Source organism: Bufo gargarizans, chromosome 5, assembly GCF_014858855.1.
Source record: "Bufo gargarizans isolate SCDJY-AF-19 chromosome 5, ASM1485885v1, whole genome shotgun sequence".
In the NCBI taxonomy this organism is placed as follows: Eukaryota; Metazoa; Chordata; class Amphibia; order Anura; family Bufonidae; genus Bufo; species Bufo gargarizans.
Window position 1 is genome coordinate 336255677 of NC_058084.1, and position 19633 is coordinate 336275309.

At 51.5% G+C, this 19633-nt stretch overlaps 1 protein-coding gene across 1 annotated transcript in view; it reads right to left on the reverse strand.

Moving 5' to 3' along the window:
* Window positions 1-19392, reverse strand: part of FAM8A1 (family with sequence similarity 8 member A1) — a 48595-nt gene extending 29203 nt beyond the window's left edge. Inside the window, exons 1-2 of the mRNA XM_044294731.1 lie at window positions 18995-19392; window positions 1114-1234 (exon numbers count right to left, since the gene is read on the reverse strand). Of these exons, the coding sequence (XP_044150666.1) occupies window positions 1114-1234; window positions 18995-19322 (449 nt within the window). The 5' untranslated portion in view covers window positions 19323-19392. The remainder of the gene's footprint in view (window positions 1-1113; window positions 1235-18994) is intronic.
* Between the last annotated feature and the right edge of the window lie 241 nt (window positions 19393-19633).

Sequence of the window (19633 nt, forward strand, 5' to 3'; positions counted from 1 at the left end):
GGGGGCAGGGGGCTCATATGGGGGCAGTGGACACAGACTGGCACAGTTAGGGACACAGGAAGCACGGTGGGAGACAGGGGCCGGCGCATGTAGAGCACGGCTGGCAAAAGGTAGATTGCGTACAGGGCACAGACTGGGGGAGGCAAGAGATACTAGGGCACACAGATCGGGGAAGAGGACACATCAGGGGGCACAGATCAGCCAATGCCTGATTTCAGGCTCTGATCTGCAAGGTGCAGTTCAGAGCCTGAAACCGGCATTTTAACACTGCCGCGCTCCGATTGGTTAGTCTGCAAGAGACCTCTCTAATTTGTCCCTTGCCGGCATTACTGCACTGTATGCTGTCCCTGACAGCGGCAGTGCAGCGGCAGAAGCTTTAATCCAAGCGCTTTGCAGCGCTTGGATTAAAGAGCTACCATGACGTTTATATACGTGCTATCTGCACGGGGCATGTGCAGATAGCACATATATGGCTGTATGGCAGTCGTGAAGAGGTTACTCACCATTGTCACCTCTTCCAGTATATGGGTAAAATTGATCAAACTTATGTAAAGGAACACTGGTTTAGTTGTGCATACCCACCAATCAGATTCCACCTTTCATTTAGACTTCGTTCACATCAGCGTTCAGCTCTTCCGTTCTGCTGCTCCGTTTAGGAGCAGGAGAACGGAAATTACAGATTCGGCACATAACTGACGCCAAACTGAACCTAAAGACCCGATAGACTATAATGGGGTCCGTTAGGTTTCCGCTCAGAAGATGATTTTGGAGCAGAGACAAAAGTCGTGCATGCAGGACTTTTGTCTCCGCTACAAAAATCTTCCTCTGAGCGGAAACCTAACGGACCCCATTATAGTCTATGGGTCTTTAGGTTCCGTTCAGCTCAGTTATGTGCCGAATCTGTCATTTCCGTTCTCCTGCTCCTAAACTGAGCAGCAGAACGGAAGGGCTGAACGCTGATGTGAACGGATCTTTTGGAAAAGGTAAGGTGGAATCTGATTGGCTGCTATATGCAAATAAGCCAGTTTTTCTTCACACTGGTTTTGATGAATCTCCCCCTTGTCACCATGCTCTTGAGCTCTTGCCACTAATTTGCCCATATAGTACACTTACTTGATGCCACTGAAGTGTATTATGGTTAATATAACAGCCGCTTTGATGAAAAACAGAATGAAGAAATCCACCATTTCCGCTCGAAACCTTTGTGCCAAGGATGGAATGATATATTCACGGCCTACAATGAGAGACATACAGCGCTAGTTAATGATATTCATTACTAACGGGAATATGCTGTAGACATGCACTGTATTTCTAGCAAAAGGTTAAAGGGATATTTCCATCTTGGACACTTATGGTATATCCATTCAAGAAACAGGTGGCCCATTCTAGACATAGGTGGGGGTCCTATAGGTGGGACCCACATCCATCAAATATTTATAGCATGTCCTATGACTAAGATGGAAATATCCTCAATTCGCCAACTGCTGGGTGCCCCCATCTTCTTCCAGCGCACGCGCCCACACTTCCGGTCCCAGGTAAATTTTCCCAGAGTGCCGTTGCATCGCATGTGCAGACGCCACAGTCGAGCCCAGAGCTCGTTCATAAGTGGCATCGACTTCCCCGATACGGCAGCCTACTCCAGAAGAAGCTCCAGCGCCACCTAACAGGTATCACGGGAAAAGCTAGGACCCCTTCCCAGAGGAGCTGAGAGGAGAGGCATCGACCCCCCGACTCAGTCCCAGCTCTTTTCCACTTCACCCGGTGGTACATTTAGACCTTTATACTTCATCCCAAAGCAGGGACTCTCTCTGCTTCACTATCCCTGTAGGGACAGGAAGAACACTGGAAATTGGGGCGGGGAGGGGCCTTTTAACCTCTCTCGCTTCCTGTCCCTACAGAGATCACTAAGGACATCCTCCAGTGGGGCTGTCATGGGGGGCTGTCCTGGACTGAGCTTTCAGTACTAGTCTTTAATGTCCCAGAGAGTGCGGCAGACTGTCAGACCTGTAACATTTCTATAACCGTGTTCACACAACATATTCAGCTAACCGACTACCATGAGAAGACATGCACAGCACTGGCTGGTGGTCACTAGATCTGGTCAGTCATAGACATAAGCAGCCATCAGATGGTCAATAGCAGTAGGTGCCCTTACAGGTTGTCTAATCAGCCACACTCACAAGATGGCTGACTACCGGACAAAACCTTGTGGTACTTTCACACTAGCGTTAGAAGAATCCGGCAGGCAGTTCCGTTGCCGCAACTGCCTGCCGGATCCGTAAATCTGTATGCAAACGGATATCAATCGTTTCCGGATACGGATCCGTCTGACAAATGCAATGCAATACCGGATCCGTCTCTCCGGTGTCATCCAGAAAAACGGATCAGGTATTTATCCTTTTCACAGATTTAAAGGTCTGCGCATGCTGCGGTATTTTCTCCGGCCAAATACAGTAAAAGGGACTGCACTGAGGACATCCTGAACGGATTTCTCTCCATTAAGAATGGGACAAAACTGATGCGTTTTTTTTCCGGTATTGAGCCCCTAGGACGGAACTCAATACCGGAAAACTTGAACGCTAGTGTGAAAGTACCCTAAGCCCGTCTTATAGCTACCTATGGGACACTGGGCCCGTCAGACCTCTCTACTAGAGAAATCTAATAGTAATAATATGGCAGGTGTGACCGCCAGCCCCTCCTTTAGAGCATATTCACATGCTGCAGATATGTTGCAGAAACTTTTGTGACCGCCATAGGGCTCAATCAGGCGACCGTATCTGTTTTTGCAGTCTGCAAATTTGCGGATACACAAAACACCAGATACCAGACGCGTGCATTCCACATATTGCGGAACGGCCAGCCCTATGATAGAAATGCCTATTCTTGTCTGCCATTGCAAACAATAGGACATGTTGTATTTTTTTGTGCGGCCGCTGAACAGATGTGTGGGGCCGCTGAACAGATGTACAGATGCGGACAGCCCCATTGAAATGAATGGGTCCACATCTGTTCCACAAAATTGTGGAACGGATACGGACCTAAATATACGGTCGTGTGAACGTGCCCTTATTCAGGTAAATGGGGGGTTGCAGAAATCCATGAACCTGCAGCAGAAACAGCCCCAGGAATGGATTATTAAGTAGCAATAATGTGATCACCAGGATCCTGTCACTGAGACCCCCAGTGAGGAAAGAGGCAGCGGATTTCTTTTCTTGGTCCGCGTGGACCCCACAGGAAACTGCGTCAGGAGTCTGTTTGCGGTTTAGCTCCATTCAATGAGGCTAAACCATAAGTAGGTTGGTGGCTCAAACTTTTGCCACGGAATAAAAGGTGGTTTTTGACAGTGTCAAAATCTGCAGTGTGAACGTGGCCCAAGTGTTATTAACCCCATGACAACACATTGCACACAAAGGAATCACATCAGTGCGGCTAAGGCTACTTTCACACTAGCGTTTTCTTTTCCGGTATTGAGATTCGTCATAGGGGTCTCAATACTGGAGAAAACCGCTTCAGTTTTGTCCCCATTCATTGTCAATGGGGACAAAACGGAACTGAACTGAACTCATGCAGACGGTTGTATTATCAGTAGCGGAAGCGTTTTTGCTGAACCCTGCTCCAGCAAAAAACGCTAGTGTGAAAGCAGCCTAATAGAGGGGAAGGCTATCAGGGACCCCGGCCTCCCTGGAGAGAAGCAGTTTATTAAAAGCTGCACATGTTCCTGGTTCCTAAATGCACTGAAAAAATATCATTTCCCTAAAGATTTTACCTTTCACATCCTCAACTTCCCTAGAAAGCAGCGTCTATCATGTGCAGTGACATCTGTACCAGACACAGTGATGTCACCGGAATCAGGAGGGAGAGTCAATTACACTTAAGAGGACCCCCAAATATACGCCATTATCTAAGCCAGATGGACCTCAAACCATAGCCCCCCACAGTGGGTGACAGGCGGTGATCTACCGGTGCTACATACAGGACTGGAGAGTGCATGGCAGTAAGGCAGCTGGGCACCACCAGTCTACCTGGGCTACACTGGGAGATCCCTGGAACACTGAACGATCATATACAAGGACGCTCATCCTGCAGCGACAGCCCCCGCGGGTGCAGCGACGGCCTCTATATATATATATATATATATATATATATATATATATATATATATATATATATATATATATATATATACACATACACACACACACGATCAGCGACGGCCTCTATATATATATATATATATATATATATATATATATATATATATATATATACGCGATCAGCGACGGCCTCTATATACACACACGCACAGCGACGGCCTCTATATACACGCGATCAGCGACGGCCTCTATATACACGCGATCAGCGACGGCCTCTATATACACGCGCTCAGCGACGGCCTCTATATACACGCGCTCAGCGACGGCCTCTATATACACGCGATCAGCGACGGCCTCTATATACACGCGATCAGCGACGGCCTCTATATACACGCACGAACAGCGACGGCCTCTATATACACGCGATCAGCGACGGCCTCTATAGACACGATCAGCGACGGCCTCTATAGACACGATCAGCGACGGCCTCTATAGACACGATCAGCGACGGCCTCTAGACACGATCAGCGACGGCCTCTAGACACGATCAGCGACAGCCTCAGCGACAGCCTCTAGACACGATCAGCGACAGCCTCTAGACACGATCAGCGACAGCCTCTAGACACGATCAGCGACAGCCTCTAGACACGATCAGCGACAGCCTCTAGACACGATCAGCGACAGCCTCTAGACACGATCAGCGACAGCCTCTAGACACGATCAGCGACAGCCTCTAGACACGATCAGCGACAGCCTCTAGACACGATCAGCGACAGCCTCTAGACCACGATCAGCGACAGCCTCTAGACACGATCAGCGACAGCCTCTAGACACGATCAGCGACAGCCTCTAGACCGATCAGCGACAGCCTCTAGACACGATCAGCGACTAGCCTCTAGACACGATCAGCGACAGCCTCTAGACACGATCAGCGACAGCCTCTAGACACTATCAGCGACAGCCTCTAGACACGATCAGCGACAGCCCTCTAGACACGATCAGCGACAGCCTCTAGACACGATCAGCGACAGCCTCTAGACACGATCAGCGACAGCCTCTAGATACGATCAGCGACAGCCTCTAGATACGATCAGCGACAGCCTCTAGATACGATCAGCGACAGCCTCTAGATACGATCAGCGACAGCCTCTAGATACGATCAGCGACAGCCTCTAGATACGATCAGCGACAGCCTCTAATACGATCAGCGACAGCCTCTAGATACGATCAGCGACAGCCTCTAGATCGATCAGCGACAGCCTCTAGATACGAGTCAGCGACAGCCTCTAGATACGATCAGCGACAGCCTCTAGATACGATCAGCGACAGCCTCTAGATACGATCAGCGACAGCCTCTAGATACGATCACGACGCCCGCTAGATACGATCAGCGACAGCCTCTAGATACGATCAACGACAGCCTCTAGATACGATCAGCGACAGCCTCTAGATCGTCAGCGACAGCCTCTAGTACGTCAGCGACAGCCTCTAGATACGATCAGCGACAGCCTCTAGATACGATCAGCGACAGCCTCTAGATACGATCAGCGACAGCCTCTAGATACATCAGCGACAGCCTCTAGATACGAACGACAGCCTCTAGATACGACAGCGACAGCTCTCTAGATACATCACAGCGACAGCCTCTAGATACGATCAGCGACAGCCTCTAGATACGATCAGCGACAGCCTCTAGATACGATCAGCGACAGCCTCTAGATACGATCAGCGACAGCCTCTAGATACGATCAGCGACAGCCTCTAGATACGATCAGCGACAGCCTCTAGATACGATCAGCGACAGCCTCTAGATACGATCAGCGACAGCCTCTAGATACGATCAGCGACAGCCTCTAGATACGATCAGCGACAGCCTCTAGATACGATCAGCGACAGCCTCTAGATACGATCAGCGACAGCCTCTAGATACGATCAGCGACAGCCTCTAGATACGATCAGCGACAGCCTCTAGATACATCAGCCAGCCTCTAGATACGATCAGCGACAGCCTCTAGATACGATCAGCGACAGCCTCTAGATACGATCAGCGACAGCCTCTAGATACGATCAGCGACAGCCTCTAGATACGATCAGCGACAGCCTCTAGATACGATCAGCGACAGCCTCTATATACGATCAGCGACAGCCTCTAGATACGTCAGCGACAGCCTCTAGATACGATCGCGACAGCCTCTAGATCGATCAGCGACAGCCTCCTAGAGACGATCAGCCGACAGCCTCTAGATACGATCAGCGACAGCCTCTAGAATACGATCAGCGACATGCCTCTAGATACGATCAGACGACAGCCTCTAGATACGATCAGCGACAGCCTCTATATACGATCAGCGACAGCCTCTAGATACGATCAGCGACAGCCTCTAGATACGATCAGCGACAGCCTCTATATACGATCAGCGACAGCCTCTAGATACGATCAGCGACAGCCTCTAGAATACGATCAGCCGAACAGCCCTCTAGATACGATCAGCTACAGCCTCTAGATAACGATCAGCGACAGCCTCTAGATACGATCAGCGACAGCCTCTAGATACGATCGCGACAGCCTCTAGATACGATCAGCGACAGCCTCTAGATACGATCAGCGACAGCCTCTAGATACGATCAGCGACAGCCTCTAGATACGATCAGCGACAGCCTCTAGATACATCAGCGACAGCCTCTAGATACGATCAGCGACAGCCTCTAGATACGATCAGCGACAGCCTCTAGATACGATCAGCGACAGCCTCTAGATACGATCACGACAGCCTCTAGATACGATCAGCGACAGCCTCTAGATACGATCAGCGACAGCCTCTAGATACGATCAGCGACAGCCTCTAGATCGATCAGCGACAGCCTCTAGATACGATCAGCGACAGCCTCTAGATACGATCAGCGACAGCCTCTAGATACGATCAGCGACAGCCTCTAGATACGATCAGCGACAGCCTCTAGATACGATCAGCGACAGCCTCTAGATACGATCAGCGACAGCCTCTAGATACGATCAGCGACAGCCTCTAGATACGATCAGCGACAGCCTCTAGATACGATCAGCGACAGCCTCTAGATACGATCAGCGACAGCCTCTAGATACGATCAGCGACAGCCTCTAGATACGATCAGCGACAGCCTCTAGATACGATCAGCGACAGCCTCTAGATACGATCAGCGACAGCCTCTAGATACGATCAGCGACAGCCTCTAGATACGATCAGCGACAGCCTCTAGATACGATCAGCGACAGCCTCTAGATACGATCAGCGACAGCCTCTAGATACGATCAGCGACAGCCTCTAGATACGATCAGCGACAGCCTCTAGATACGATCAGCGACAGCCTCTAGATACGATCAGCGACAGCCTCTAGATACGATCAGCGACAGCCTCTAGATACGATCAGCGACAGCCTCTAGATACGATCAGCGACAGCCTCTAGAACGATCAGCGACAGCCTCTAGATACGATCAGCGACAGCCTCTAGATACGATCAGCGACAGCCTCTAGACTTACGATCAGCGGACAGCCTCTCGCTTACGATCCAGCGGACCAGCCTCTCGATACGATTCAGACGACAGCCTCTAGATACGATCAGCGACAGCCTCTAGATACGATCAGCGACAGCCTCTACGATACGATACAGCGACAGCCTCTAGATTCCGATCAGCGGACAGACTCTAGATTACGATCAGCGACAGCCTCTAGATACGATCAGCGAACAGCCTCTAGATACGATCAGCGACCGCCTCTAGATACGATCAGCGACCGCCTCTAGATACGGATCAGCACGACAGCTCTAGATACGATCAGCGACGCTCTAGATACGATCAGCGGACAGCCTATAGATACGATCAGCGACAGCCTCTAGATACGATCAGCGACAGCCTCTAGATACGATCAGCGACAGCCTCTAGATACGATCAGCGACAGCCTCTAGATACGATCAGCGACAGCCTCTAGATACGATCAGCGACAGCCTCTAGATACGATCAGCGACAGCCTCTAGATACGATCAGCGACAGCCTCTAGATACGATCAGCGACAGCCTCTAGATACGATCAGCGACAGCCTCTAGATACGATCAGCGACAGCCTCTAGATACGATCAGCGACAGCCTCTATATACGATCAGCGACAGCCTCTAGATACGACAGCGACAGCCTCTAGATACGATCAGCGACAGCCTCTAGATACGATCAGCGACAGCCTCTAGATACGATCAGCGACAGCCTCTAGATACGATCAGCGACAGCCTCTAGATACGATCAGCGACAGCCTCTAGATACGATCAGCGACAGCCTCTAGATACGATCAGCGACAGCCTCTAGATACGATCAGCGACAGCCTCTAGATACGATCAGCGACAGCCTCTAGATACGATCAGCGACAGCCTCTAGATACGATCAGCGACAGCCTCTAGATACGATCAGCGACAGCCTCTAGATACGATCAGCGACAGCCTCTAGATACGATCAGCGCAGCCTCTAGATACGATCAGCGACAGCCTCTAGATACGATCAGCGACAGCCTCTAGATACGATCAGCGACAGCCTCTAGATACGATCAGCGACAGCCTCTAGATACGATCCCTAGCGACAGCCTCTAGATACGATCAGCCGACAGCCTCTAGATACGATCAGCGACAGCCTCTAGATACGATCAGCGACAGCCTCTAGATACGATCAGCGACAGCCTTAGATACGATCAGCGACAGCCTCTAGATACGATCAGCGACAGCCTCTAGATACGCTCAGCGACAGCCTCTAGATACGATCAGCGACAGCCTCTAGATACGATCAGCGACAGCCTCTAGATACGCATCAGCGACAGCCTCTAGATACGATCAGCGACAGCCTCTAGATACGATCAGCGACAGCCTCTAGATACGATCAGCGACAGCCTCTAGATACGATCAGCGACAGCCTCTAGATACGATCAGCGACAGCCTCTGAGATACGATCAGCGACAGCCTCTAGATACGATCAAGCGACAGCCTCTAGATACGATCAGCGACAGCCTCTAGATACGATCAGCGACAGCCTCTAGATACGATCAGCGACAGCCTCTAGATACGATCAGCGACAGCCTCTAGATACGATCAGCGACAGCCTCTAGATACGATCAGCGACAGCCTCTAGATACGATCAGCGACAGCCTCTAGATACGATCAGCGACAGCCTCTAGATACGATCAGCGACAGCCTCTAGATACGATCAGCGACAGCCTCTAGATACGATCAGCGACAGCCTCTAGATACGATCAGCGACAGCCTCTAGATACGATCAGCGACAGCCTCTAGATACGATCGACGCCTCTAGATACGATCAGCGACAGCCTAGATACGATCAGCGACAGCCTCTAGATACGATCAGCGACAGCCTCTAGATACGATCAGCGACAGCCTCTAGATACGATCAGCGACAGCCTCTAGATACGATCAGCGACAGCCTCTAGATACGATCAGCGACAGCCTCTAGATACGATCAGCGGACAGCCTCTAGATACGATCAGCGACAGCCTCTAGATACGATCAGCGACAGCCTCTAGATACGATCAGCGACAGCCTCTAGATACGATCAGCGACAGCCTCTAGATACGATCAGCGACAGCCTCTAGATACGATCAGCGACAGCCTCTAGATACGATCAGCGACAGCCTCTAGATACGATCAGCGACAGCCTCTAGATACGATCAGCGACAGCCTCTAGATACGATCAGCGACAGCCTCTAGATACGATCAGCGACAGCCTCTAGATACGATCAGCGACAGCCTCTAGATACGATCAGCGACAGCCTCTAGATACGATCAGCGACAGCCTCTAGATACGATCAGCGACAGCCTCTAATACGATCAGCGACAGCCTCTAGATACGATCAGCGACAGCCTCTAGAATACGATCAGCGACAGCCTCTAGATACGATCCAGCGGACCGCCTCTAGATACGATCAGCGACAGCCTCTAGATACGATCAGCGACAGCCTCTAGATACGATCAGCGACAGCCTCTAGATACGATCAGCGACAGCCTCTAGATACGATCAGCGACAGCCTCTAGATACGATCAGCGACAGCCTCTAGATACGATCAGCGACAGCCTCTAGATACGATCAGCGACAGCCTCTAGATACGATCAGCGACAGCCTCTAGATACGATCAGCGACAGCCTCTAGATACGATCAGCGACAGCCTCTAGATACGATCAGCGACAGCCTCTAGATACGATCAGCGACAGCCTCTAGATACGATCAGCGACAGCCTCTAGATACGATCAGCGACAGCCTCTAGATACGATCAGCGACAGCCTCTAGATACGATCAGCGACAGCCTCTAGATACGATCAGCGACAGCCTCTAGATACGATCAGCGACAGCCTCTAGATACGATCAGCGACAGCCTCTAGATACGATCAGCGACAGCCTCTAGATACGATCGCGACAGCCCTATACGATAGCGACAGCCTCTAGATACGATCAGCGACAGCCTCTAGATACGATCAGCGACAGCCTCTAGATACGATCAGCGACAGCCCTCTAGATACGATCAGCGACAGCCTCTAGATACGATCAGCGACAGCCTCTAGATACGATCAGCGACAGCCTTAGATCCGATCAGCGACCAGGCCTCTAGATACGATCAGCGACAGCCTCTAGATACGAATCAGCGACAGCCTCTAGATACGATCAGCGACAGCCTCTAGATACGATCAGCGACAGCCTCTAGATACGATCAGCGACAGCCTCTAGATACGATCAGCGACAGCCTCTAGATACGATCAGCGACAGCCTCTAGATACGATCAGCGACAGCCTCTAGATACGATCAGCGACAGCCTCTAGATACGATCAGCGACAGCCTCTAGATACGATCAGCGACAGCCTCTAGATACGATCAGCGACAGCCTCTAGATACGATCAGCGACAGCCTCTAGATACGATCAGCGACAGCCTCTAGATACGATCAGCGACAGCCTCTAGATACGATCAGCGACAGCCTCTAGATACGATCAGCGACAGCCTCTAGATACGATCAGCGACAGCCTCTAGATCGATCAGCGACAGCCTCTAGATACGATCAGCGACAGCCTCTAGATACGATCAGCGACAGCCTCTAGATACGATCAGCGACAGCCTCTAGATACGATCAGCGACAGCCTCTAGATACGATCTCAGCGACAGCCTCTAGATACGATCAGCGACAGCCTCTAGATACGATCAGCGACAGCCTCTAGATACGCAGCGACAGCCTCTAGATATCAGCGACAGCCTCTAGATACGATCAGCGACAGCCTCTAGATACGATCAGCGACAGCCTCTAGATACGATCAGCGACAGCCTCTAGATACGATCAGCGACAGCCTCTAGATACGATCAGCGACAGCCTCTAGATACGATCAGCGACAGCCTCTAGATACGATCAGCGACAGCCTCTAGATACGATCAGCGACAGCCTCTAGATACGATCAGCGACAGCCTCTAGATACGATCAGCGACAGCCTCTAGATACGATCAGCGACAGCCTCTAGATACGATCAGCGACAGCCTCTAGATACGATCAGCGACAGCCTCTAGATACGATCAGCGACAGCCTCTAGATACGATCAGCGACAGCCTCTAGATACGATCAGCGACAGCCTCTAGATACGATCAGCGACAGCCTCTAGATACGATCAGCGACAGCCTCTAGATACGATCAGCGACAGCCTCTAGATACGATCAGCGAACAGCCTCTAGATACGATCAGCGACAGCCTCTAGATACGATCAGCGACAGCCTCTAGATACGATCAGCGACAGCCTCTAGATACGATCAGCGACAGCCTCTAGATCACGATCAGCGACAGCCTCTAGATACGATCAGCGACAGCCTCTAGATACGATCAGCGACAGCCTCTAGATACGATTCAGCGGACAGCCTCTAGATACGATCAGCGACAGCCTCTAGATACGATCAGCGACAGCCTCTAGATACGATCAGCGACAGCCTCTAGATACGATCAGCGACAGCCTCTAGATACGACAGCCTCTAGATACGATCAGCGACAGCCTCTAGATACGATCAGCGACAGCCTCTAGATACGATCAGCGACAGCCTCTAGATACGATCAGCGACAGCCTCTAGATACGATCAGCGACAGCCTCTAGATACGATCAGCGACAGCCTCTAGATACGATCAGCGACAGCCTCTAGATACGATCAGCGACAGCCTCTAGATACGATCAGCGGACAGCCTCTAGATACGATCAGCGACAGCCTCTAGATACGATCAGCGGACAGCCTCTAGATACGATCAGCGACAGCCTCTAGATACGATCAGCGACAGCCTCTAGATTACGATCAGCGACAGCCTCTAGATACGATCAGCGACAGCCTCTAGATACGATCAGCGACAGCCTCTAGATACGATCAGCGACAGCCTTAGATACGATCGCGACAGCCTCTAGCATACGATCAGCGACAGCCTCTAGATACGATCAGCGACAGCCTCTAGATACGATCAGCGACAGCCTCTAGATACGATCAGCGACAGCCTCTAGATACGATCAGCGACAGCCTCTAGATACGATCAGCGACAGCCTCTAGATACGATCAGCGACAGCCTCTAGATACGATCAGCGACAGCCTCTAGATACGATCAGCGACAGCCTCTAGATACGATCAGCGACAGCCTCTAGATACGATCAGCGACAGCCTCTAGATACGATCAGCGACAGCCTCTAGATACGATCAGCGACAGCCTCTAGATACGATCAGCGACAGCCTCTAGATACGATCAGCGACAGCCTCTAGATACGATCAGCGACAGCCTCTAGATACGATCAGCGACAGCCTCTAGATACGATCAGCGACAGCCTCTAGATACGATCAGCGACAGCCTCTAGATCGATCAGCGACAGCCTCTAGATACGATCAGCGACAGCCTCTAGATACGATCAGCGACAGCCTCTAGATACGATCAGCGACAGCCTCTAGATACGATCAGCGACAGCCTCTAGATACGATCAGCGACAGCCTCTAGATACGATCAGCGACAGCCTCTAGATACGATCAGCGACAGCCTCTAGATACGATCAGCGACAGCCTCTAGATACGATCAGCGACAGCCTCTAGATACGATCAGCGACAGCCTCTAGATACGATCAGCGACAGCCTCTAGATACGATCAGCGACAGCCTCTAGATACGATCAGCGACAGCCTCTAGATACGATCAGCGACAGCCTCTAGATACGATCAGCGACAGCCTCTAGATACGATCAGCGACAGCCTCTAGATACGATCAGCGACAGCCTCTAGATACGATCAGCGACAGCCTCTAGATACGATCAGCGACAGCCTCTAGATACGATCAGCGACAGCCTCTAGATACGATCAGCGACAGCCTCTAGATACGATCAGCGACAGCCTCTATACGATCAGCGACAGCCTCTAGATACGATCAGCGACAGCCTCTAGATACGATCAGCGACAGCCTCTAGATACGATCAGCGACAGCCTCTAGATACGATCAGCGACAGCCTCTAGATACGATCAGCGACAGCCTCTAGATACGATCAGCGACCAGCCTCTAGATACGATCAGCGACAGCCTCTAGATACGATCAGCGACAGCCTCTAGATACGATCGCGACAGCCTCTAGATACGATCAGCGACAGGCTCTAGATACGATCAGCGACAGCCTCTAGATACGATCAGCGACAGCCTCTAGATACGATCAGCGACAGCCTCTAGATACGATCAGCGACAGCCTCTAGATACGATCAGCGACAGCCTCTAGATACGATCAGCGACAGCCTCTAGATACGATCAGCGACAGCCTCTAGATACGATCAGCGACAGCCTCTAGATACGATCAGCGACAGCCTCTAGATACGATCAGCGACAGCCTCTAGATACGATCAGCGACAGCCTCTAGATACGATCAGCGACAGCCTCTAGATACGATCAGCGACAGCCTCTAGATACGATCAGCGACAGCCTCTAGATACGACTCAGCGACAGCCTCTAGATCGATCAGCGACAGCCTCTAGATACGATCAGCGACAGCCTCTAGATACGATCAGCGACAGCCTTAGATACGATCAGCGACACGCCTCTAGATACGATCAGCGACAGCCTCTAGATACGATCAGCGACAGCCTCTAGATACGATCAGCGACAGCCTCTAGATACGATCAGCGACAGCCTCTAGATACGATCAGCGACAGCCTCTAGATACGATCAGCGACAGCCTCTAGATACGATCAGCGACAGCCTCTAGATACGATCAGCGACAGCCTCTAGATACGATCAGCGACAGCCTAGATACGATCAGCGACAGCCTCTAGATACGATCAGCGACAGCCTCTAGATACGATCAGCGACAGCCTCTAGATACGATCAGCGACAGCCTCTAGATACGATCAGCGACAGCCTCTAGATACGATCAGCGACAGCCTCTAGATACGATCAGCGACAGCCTCTAGATACGATCAGCGACAGCCTCTAGATACGATCAGCGACAGCCTCTAGATACGATCAGCGACAGCCTCTAGATACGATCAGCGACAGCCTCTAGATACGATCAGCGACAGCCTCTAGATACGATCAGCGACAGCCTCTAGATACGATCAGCGACAGCCTCTAGATACGATCAGCGACAGCCTCTAGATACGATCAGCGACAGCCTCTAGATACGATCAGCGACAGCCTCTAAGGGATACGATCAGCGACAGCCCTCTAGATACGATCCAGCGACAGCCTCTAGATCGATCAGCGACAGCCTCTAGATACGATCAGCGACAGCCTCTAGATACGATCAGCGACAGCCTCTAGATACGATCAGCGACAGCCTCTAGATACGATCAGCGACAGCCTCTAGATACGATCAGCGACAGCCTCTAGATACGATCAGCGGACAGCCTCTAGATACGATCAGCGACAGCCTCTAGATACGATCAGCGGACAGCCTCTAGATACGATCAGCGACAGCCTCTAGATACGATCAGCGACAGCCTCTAGATACGATCAGCGACAGCCTCTAGATACGATCAGCGACAGCTCTAGATACGATCAGCGACAGACTCTAGATACGATCAGCGACAGCCTCTAGATACGATCAGCGACAGCCTATAGATACGATCAGCGGACAGCCTCTAGATACGATCAGCGACAGCCTCTGATTACGATCAGCGACAGCCTCTAACGTCAGCGACAGCCTCTAGATACGATCAGCGACAGCCTCTAGATACGATCAGCGACAGCCTCTAGATACGATCAGCGACAGCCTCTAGATCGATCAGCGACAGCCTCTAGATACGATCAGCGACAGCCTCTAGATACGATCAGCGACAGCTCTAGATACGATCAGCGACAAGTCCTTCTACGATACGATCAGCGACATGCCTCTAGATACGATCAGCGACAGCCTCTAGATACGATCAGCGACAGCCTCTAGCTACGATCAGCGACGCCTCTAGTACGCTCAGCGACAGCCCTCTAGATACGAATCAGCGACAGCCTCTAGATACGATCAGCGACAGCCTCTAGATACGATCAGCGGACAGCTCTAGATACGATCAGCGACAGCCTCTAGATACGATCAGCGACAGCCTCTAGATACGCTCAGCGACAGCCTCTAGATACGATCAGCGACAGCCTCTAGATACGATCAGCGACAGCCTCTAGATACGATCAGCGACAGCCTCTAGATACGATCAGCGACAGCCTCTAGATACGATCAGCGGACAGCCTCTAGATACGATCAGCGACAGCCTCTAGAAGATCAGCGACAGCCTTAGATCCGATCAGCGCGACAGCCTCTAGATACGATCAGCGACAGCCTCTAGATACGATCAGCGACAGCCTCTAGATACGATCAGCGACAGCCTCTAGATACGATCAGCGACAGCCTCTAGATACGATCAGCGACAGCCTCTAGATCACGTCGATCAGCGACAGCCTCTAGATACGATCAGCGACAGCCTCTAGATACGATCAGCGACAGCCTCTAGATACGATCAGCGAAGCCTCTAGATCCGATCAGCGACAGCCTCTAGATACGATCAGCGACAGCCTCTAGATACGATCCGCAGCGACAGCCTCTAGATACGATCAGAGACAGCCTCTAGATACGATCAGCGACAGCCTCTAGATACGATCAGCGACAGCCTCTAGATACGATCAGCGACAGCCCTATAGATACGATCAGCGACAGCCTCTAGATCCGATCAGCGACAGCCTCTAGCTACGATCCAGCGGACAGCCTCTAGATACGATTCAGCGCCAGCATCTACTACGATCCGCGACAGGCCTCTAGATACAGATCAGCGACGCCTATAGATACGTATCAGCGACAGCCTCTAGATACGATCAGCGACAGCCTCTAGATACGATCAGCGACAGCCTCTAGATACGATCAGCGACAGCCTCTAGATTACGATCAGCGACAGCCTCTAGATACGATCAGCGACAGCCTCTAGATACGATCAGCGCAGCCTCTAGATACGATCAGCGACAGCCTCTAGATAGATCAGCGACTAGGCTACGGCAATTAGATAGATCAGCGACAGCCTCTAGATACGATCAGCGACAGCCTCTAGGACGATCAGCGACGCCTCTAGATCGCAGCGACAGCCTCTAGATACGATCAGCGACAGCCTCTAGATACGATCAGCGACAGCCTCTAGATCCGATCAGCGACAGGCTCTAGATACGATCAGCGACAGCCTCTAGATACGATCAGCGGACAGCCTCTAGATACGATCAGCGACAGCCTCTAGATACGATCAGCGACAGCCTCTAGATACGATCAGCGACAGCCTCTAGATACGATCAGCGACAGCCTCTAGATACGATCAGCGACAGCCTCTAGATACGATCAGCGACAGCCTCTAGATACGATCAGCGGACAGCCTCTAGATACGATCAGCGACAGCCTCTAGATACGATCAGCGACAGCCTCTAGATACGATCAGCGACAGCCTCTAGATACGATCAGCGACAGCCTCTAGATACGATCAGCGACAGCCTCTAGATACGATCAGCGACAGCCTCTAGATACGATCAGCGGACAGCCTCTAGATACGATCAGCGACAGCCTCTAGATACGATCAGCGGACAGCCTCTAGATACATCAGCGACAGCCTAGATACGATCAGCGACAGCCTCTAGATACGATCAGCGACAGCCTCTAGATACGATCAGCGACAGCCTCTAGATACGATCAGCGACAGCCTCTAGATACGATCAGCGACAGCCTCTAGATACGATCAGCGACAGCCTCTAGATACGATCAGCGACAGCCTCTAGATACGATCAGCGACAGCCTCTAGATACGATCAGCGACAGCCTCTAGATACGATCAGCGACAGCCTCTAGATACGATCAGCGACCAGCCTCTAGATACGATCAGCGACAGCCTCTAGATACGATCAGCGACAGCCTCTAGATACGATCAGCGACAGCCTCTAGATACGATCAGCGACAGCCTCTAGATACGATCAGCGACAGCCTCTAGATACGATCAGCGACAGCCTCTAGATACGATCAGCGACAGCCTCTAGATACGATCAGCGACAGCCTCTAGATACGATCAGCGACAGCCTCTAGATACGATCAGCGACAGCCTCTAGATACGATCAGCGACAGCCTCTAGATACGATCAGCGACAGCCTCTAGATACGATCAGCGACAGCCTCTAGATACGATCAGCGACAGCCTCTAGATACGATCAGCGACAGCCTCTAGATACGATCAGCGACAGCCTCTAGATACGATCAGCGACAGCCTCTAGATACGATCAGCGACAGCCTCTAGATACGATCAGCGACAGCCTCTAGATACGATCAGCGACAGCCTCTAGATACGATCAGCGACAGCCTCTAGATACGATCAGCGACGCCTCTAGATACGATCAGCGACAGCCTCTAGATACGATCAGCGACAGCCTCTAGATACGATCAGCGACAGCCTCTAGATACGATCAGCGACAGCCTCTAGATACGATCAGCGACAGCCTCTATATACGATCAGCGACAGCCTCTAGATACGATCAGCGACAGCCTCTATATATACGCTCAGCGACAGCCTCTATATATACGCTCAGCGACAGCCTCTATATATACGCTCAGCGACAGCCTCTATATATACGCTCAGCGACAGCCTCTATATATACGCTCAGCGACAGCCTCTATATATACGATCAGTGACAGCCTCTATATATACGATCAGTGACAGCCTCTAGATACGATCAGTGACAGCCTCTAGATACGATCAGTGACAGCCTCTAGATACGATCAGCGACAGCCTCTAGATACGATCAGCGACAGCCTCTAGATACGATCAGCGACAGCCTCTAGATACGATCAGCGACAGCCTCTAGATACGATCAGCGACAGCCTCTAGATACGATCAGCGACAGCCTCTAGATACGATCAGCGACAGCCTCTAGATACGATCAGCGACAGCCTCTAGATACGATCAGCGACAGCCTCTAGATACGATCAGCGACAGCCTCTAGATACGATCAGCGACAGCCTCTAGATACGATCAGCGACAGCCTCTAGATACGATCAGCGACAGCCTCTATATATACGCTCAGCGACAGCCTCTATATATACGCTCAGCGACAGCCTCTATATATACGCTCAGCGACAGCCTCTATATATACGATCAGCGACAGCCTCTATATATACGATCAGTGACAGCCTCTATATATACGATCAGTGACAGCCTCTAGATACGATCAGTGACAGCCTCTATATATACGATCAGTGACAGCCTCTAGATACGATCAGTGTCAGCCTCTAGATACGATCAGTGACAGCCTCTAGATACGATCAGTGACAGCCTCTATAAACGATCAGTGACAGCCTCTATAAACGATCAGTGACAGCCTCTATAAACGATCAGTGACAGCTCACCTGCAGCTGGCGGGGCAGTGGTCGCAGAGTTAGTATTGGCAGGCGCTGTGCTGGGGGCAGCTCTCCCTGCGGTACCGCTGGCCACCCTGCTCTGATCCCCGGAGATGCCTGCATTCATCATGACAAGAGCCGCTGCGGTAGCGCAGTTGTTCTGCCAGCACAGGGAGCCGCAGTAACACTGCCACAGCCATTCCTGCAGTTTCCGGGAATACTCCGCAGCGCTCATGTTGGGAGTAGTTGTCGGAGGATCTCTTCCTGCAGCAGCCTCCCCCGCACTGTGCGTTTTCCTTTCCCGCAGCTCTGCAGCTACTTGTGGCGCCTCCGCCATGACTCGTTACACAGAACCCATGGACATCTGCGTCATCAGCACGGCCGGAGTCTGACTGCGCGCGCTGATGACGTCACCCAGGGACCTGGGGGAAAGGTGCTGCTTGTAATCGCTGTGTAACACGGAGCTGATGCCATACACTATGGTTGTGTCTAAACTCCAGACACCAAACGGACCTGGTCGTTTTGCAGTATGGGAAATAGCCAGCTCTCTATGAGCTGTCTAAACTCCAGACACGGTACGGACCTTTTTGCCCCCTAGTGGACGGGTCCAGAACAGAGCTAGTGTTTAGCCAGCTCACATTGATTTGG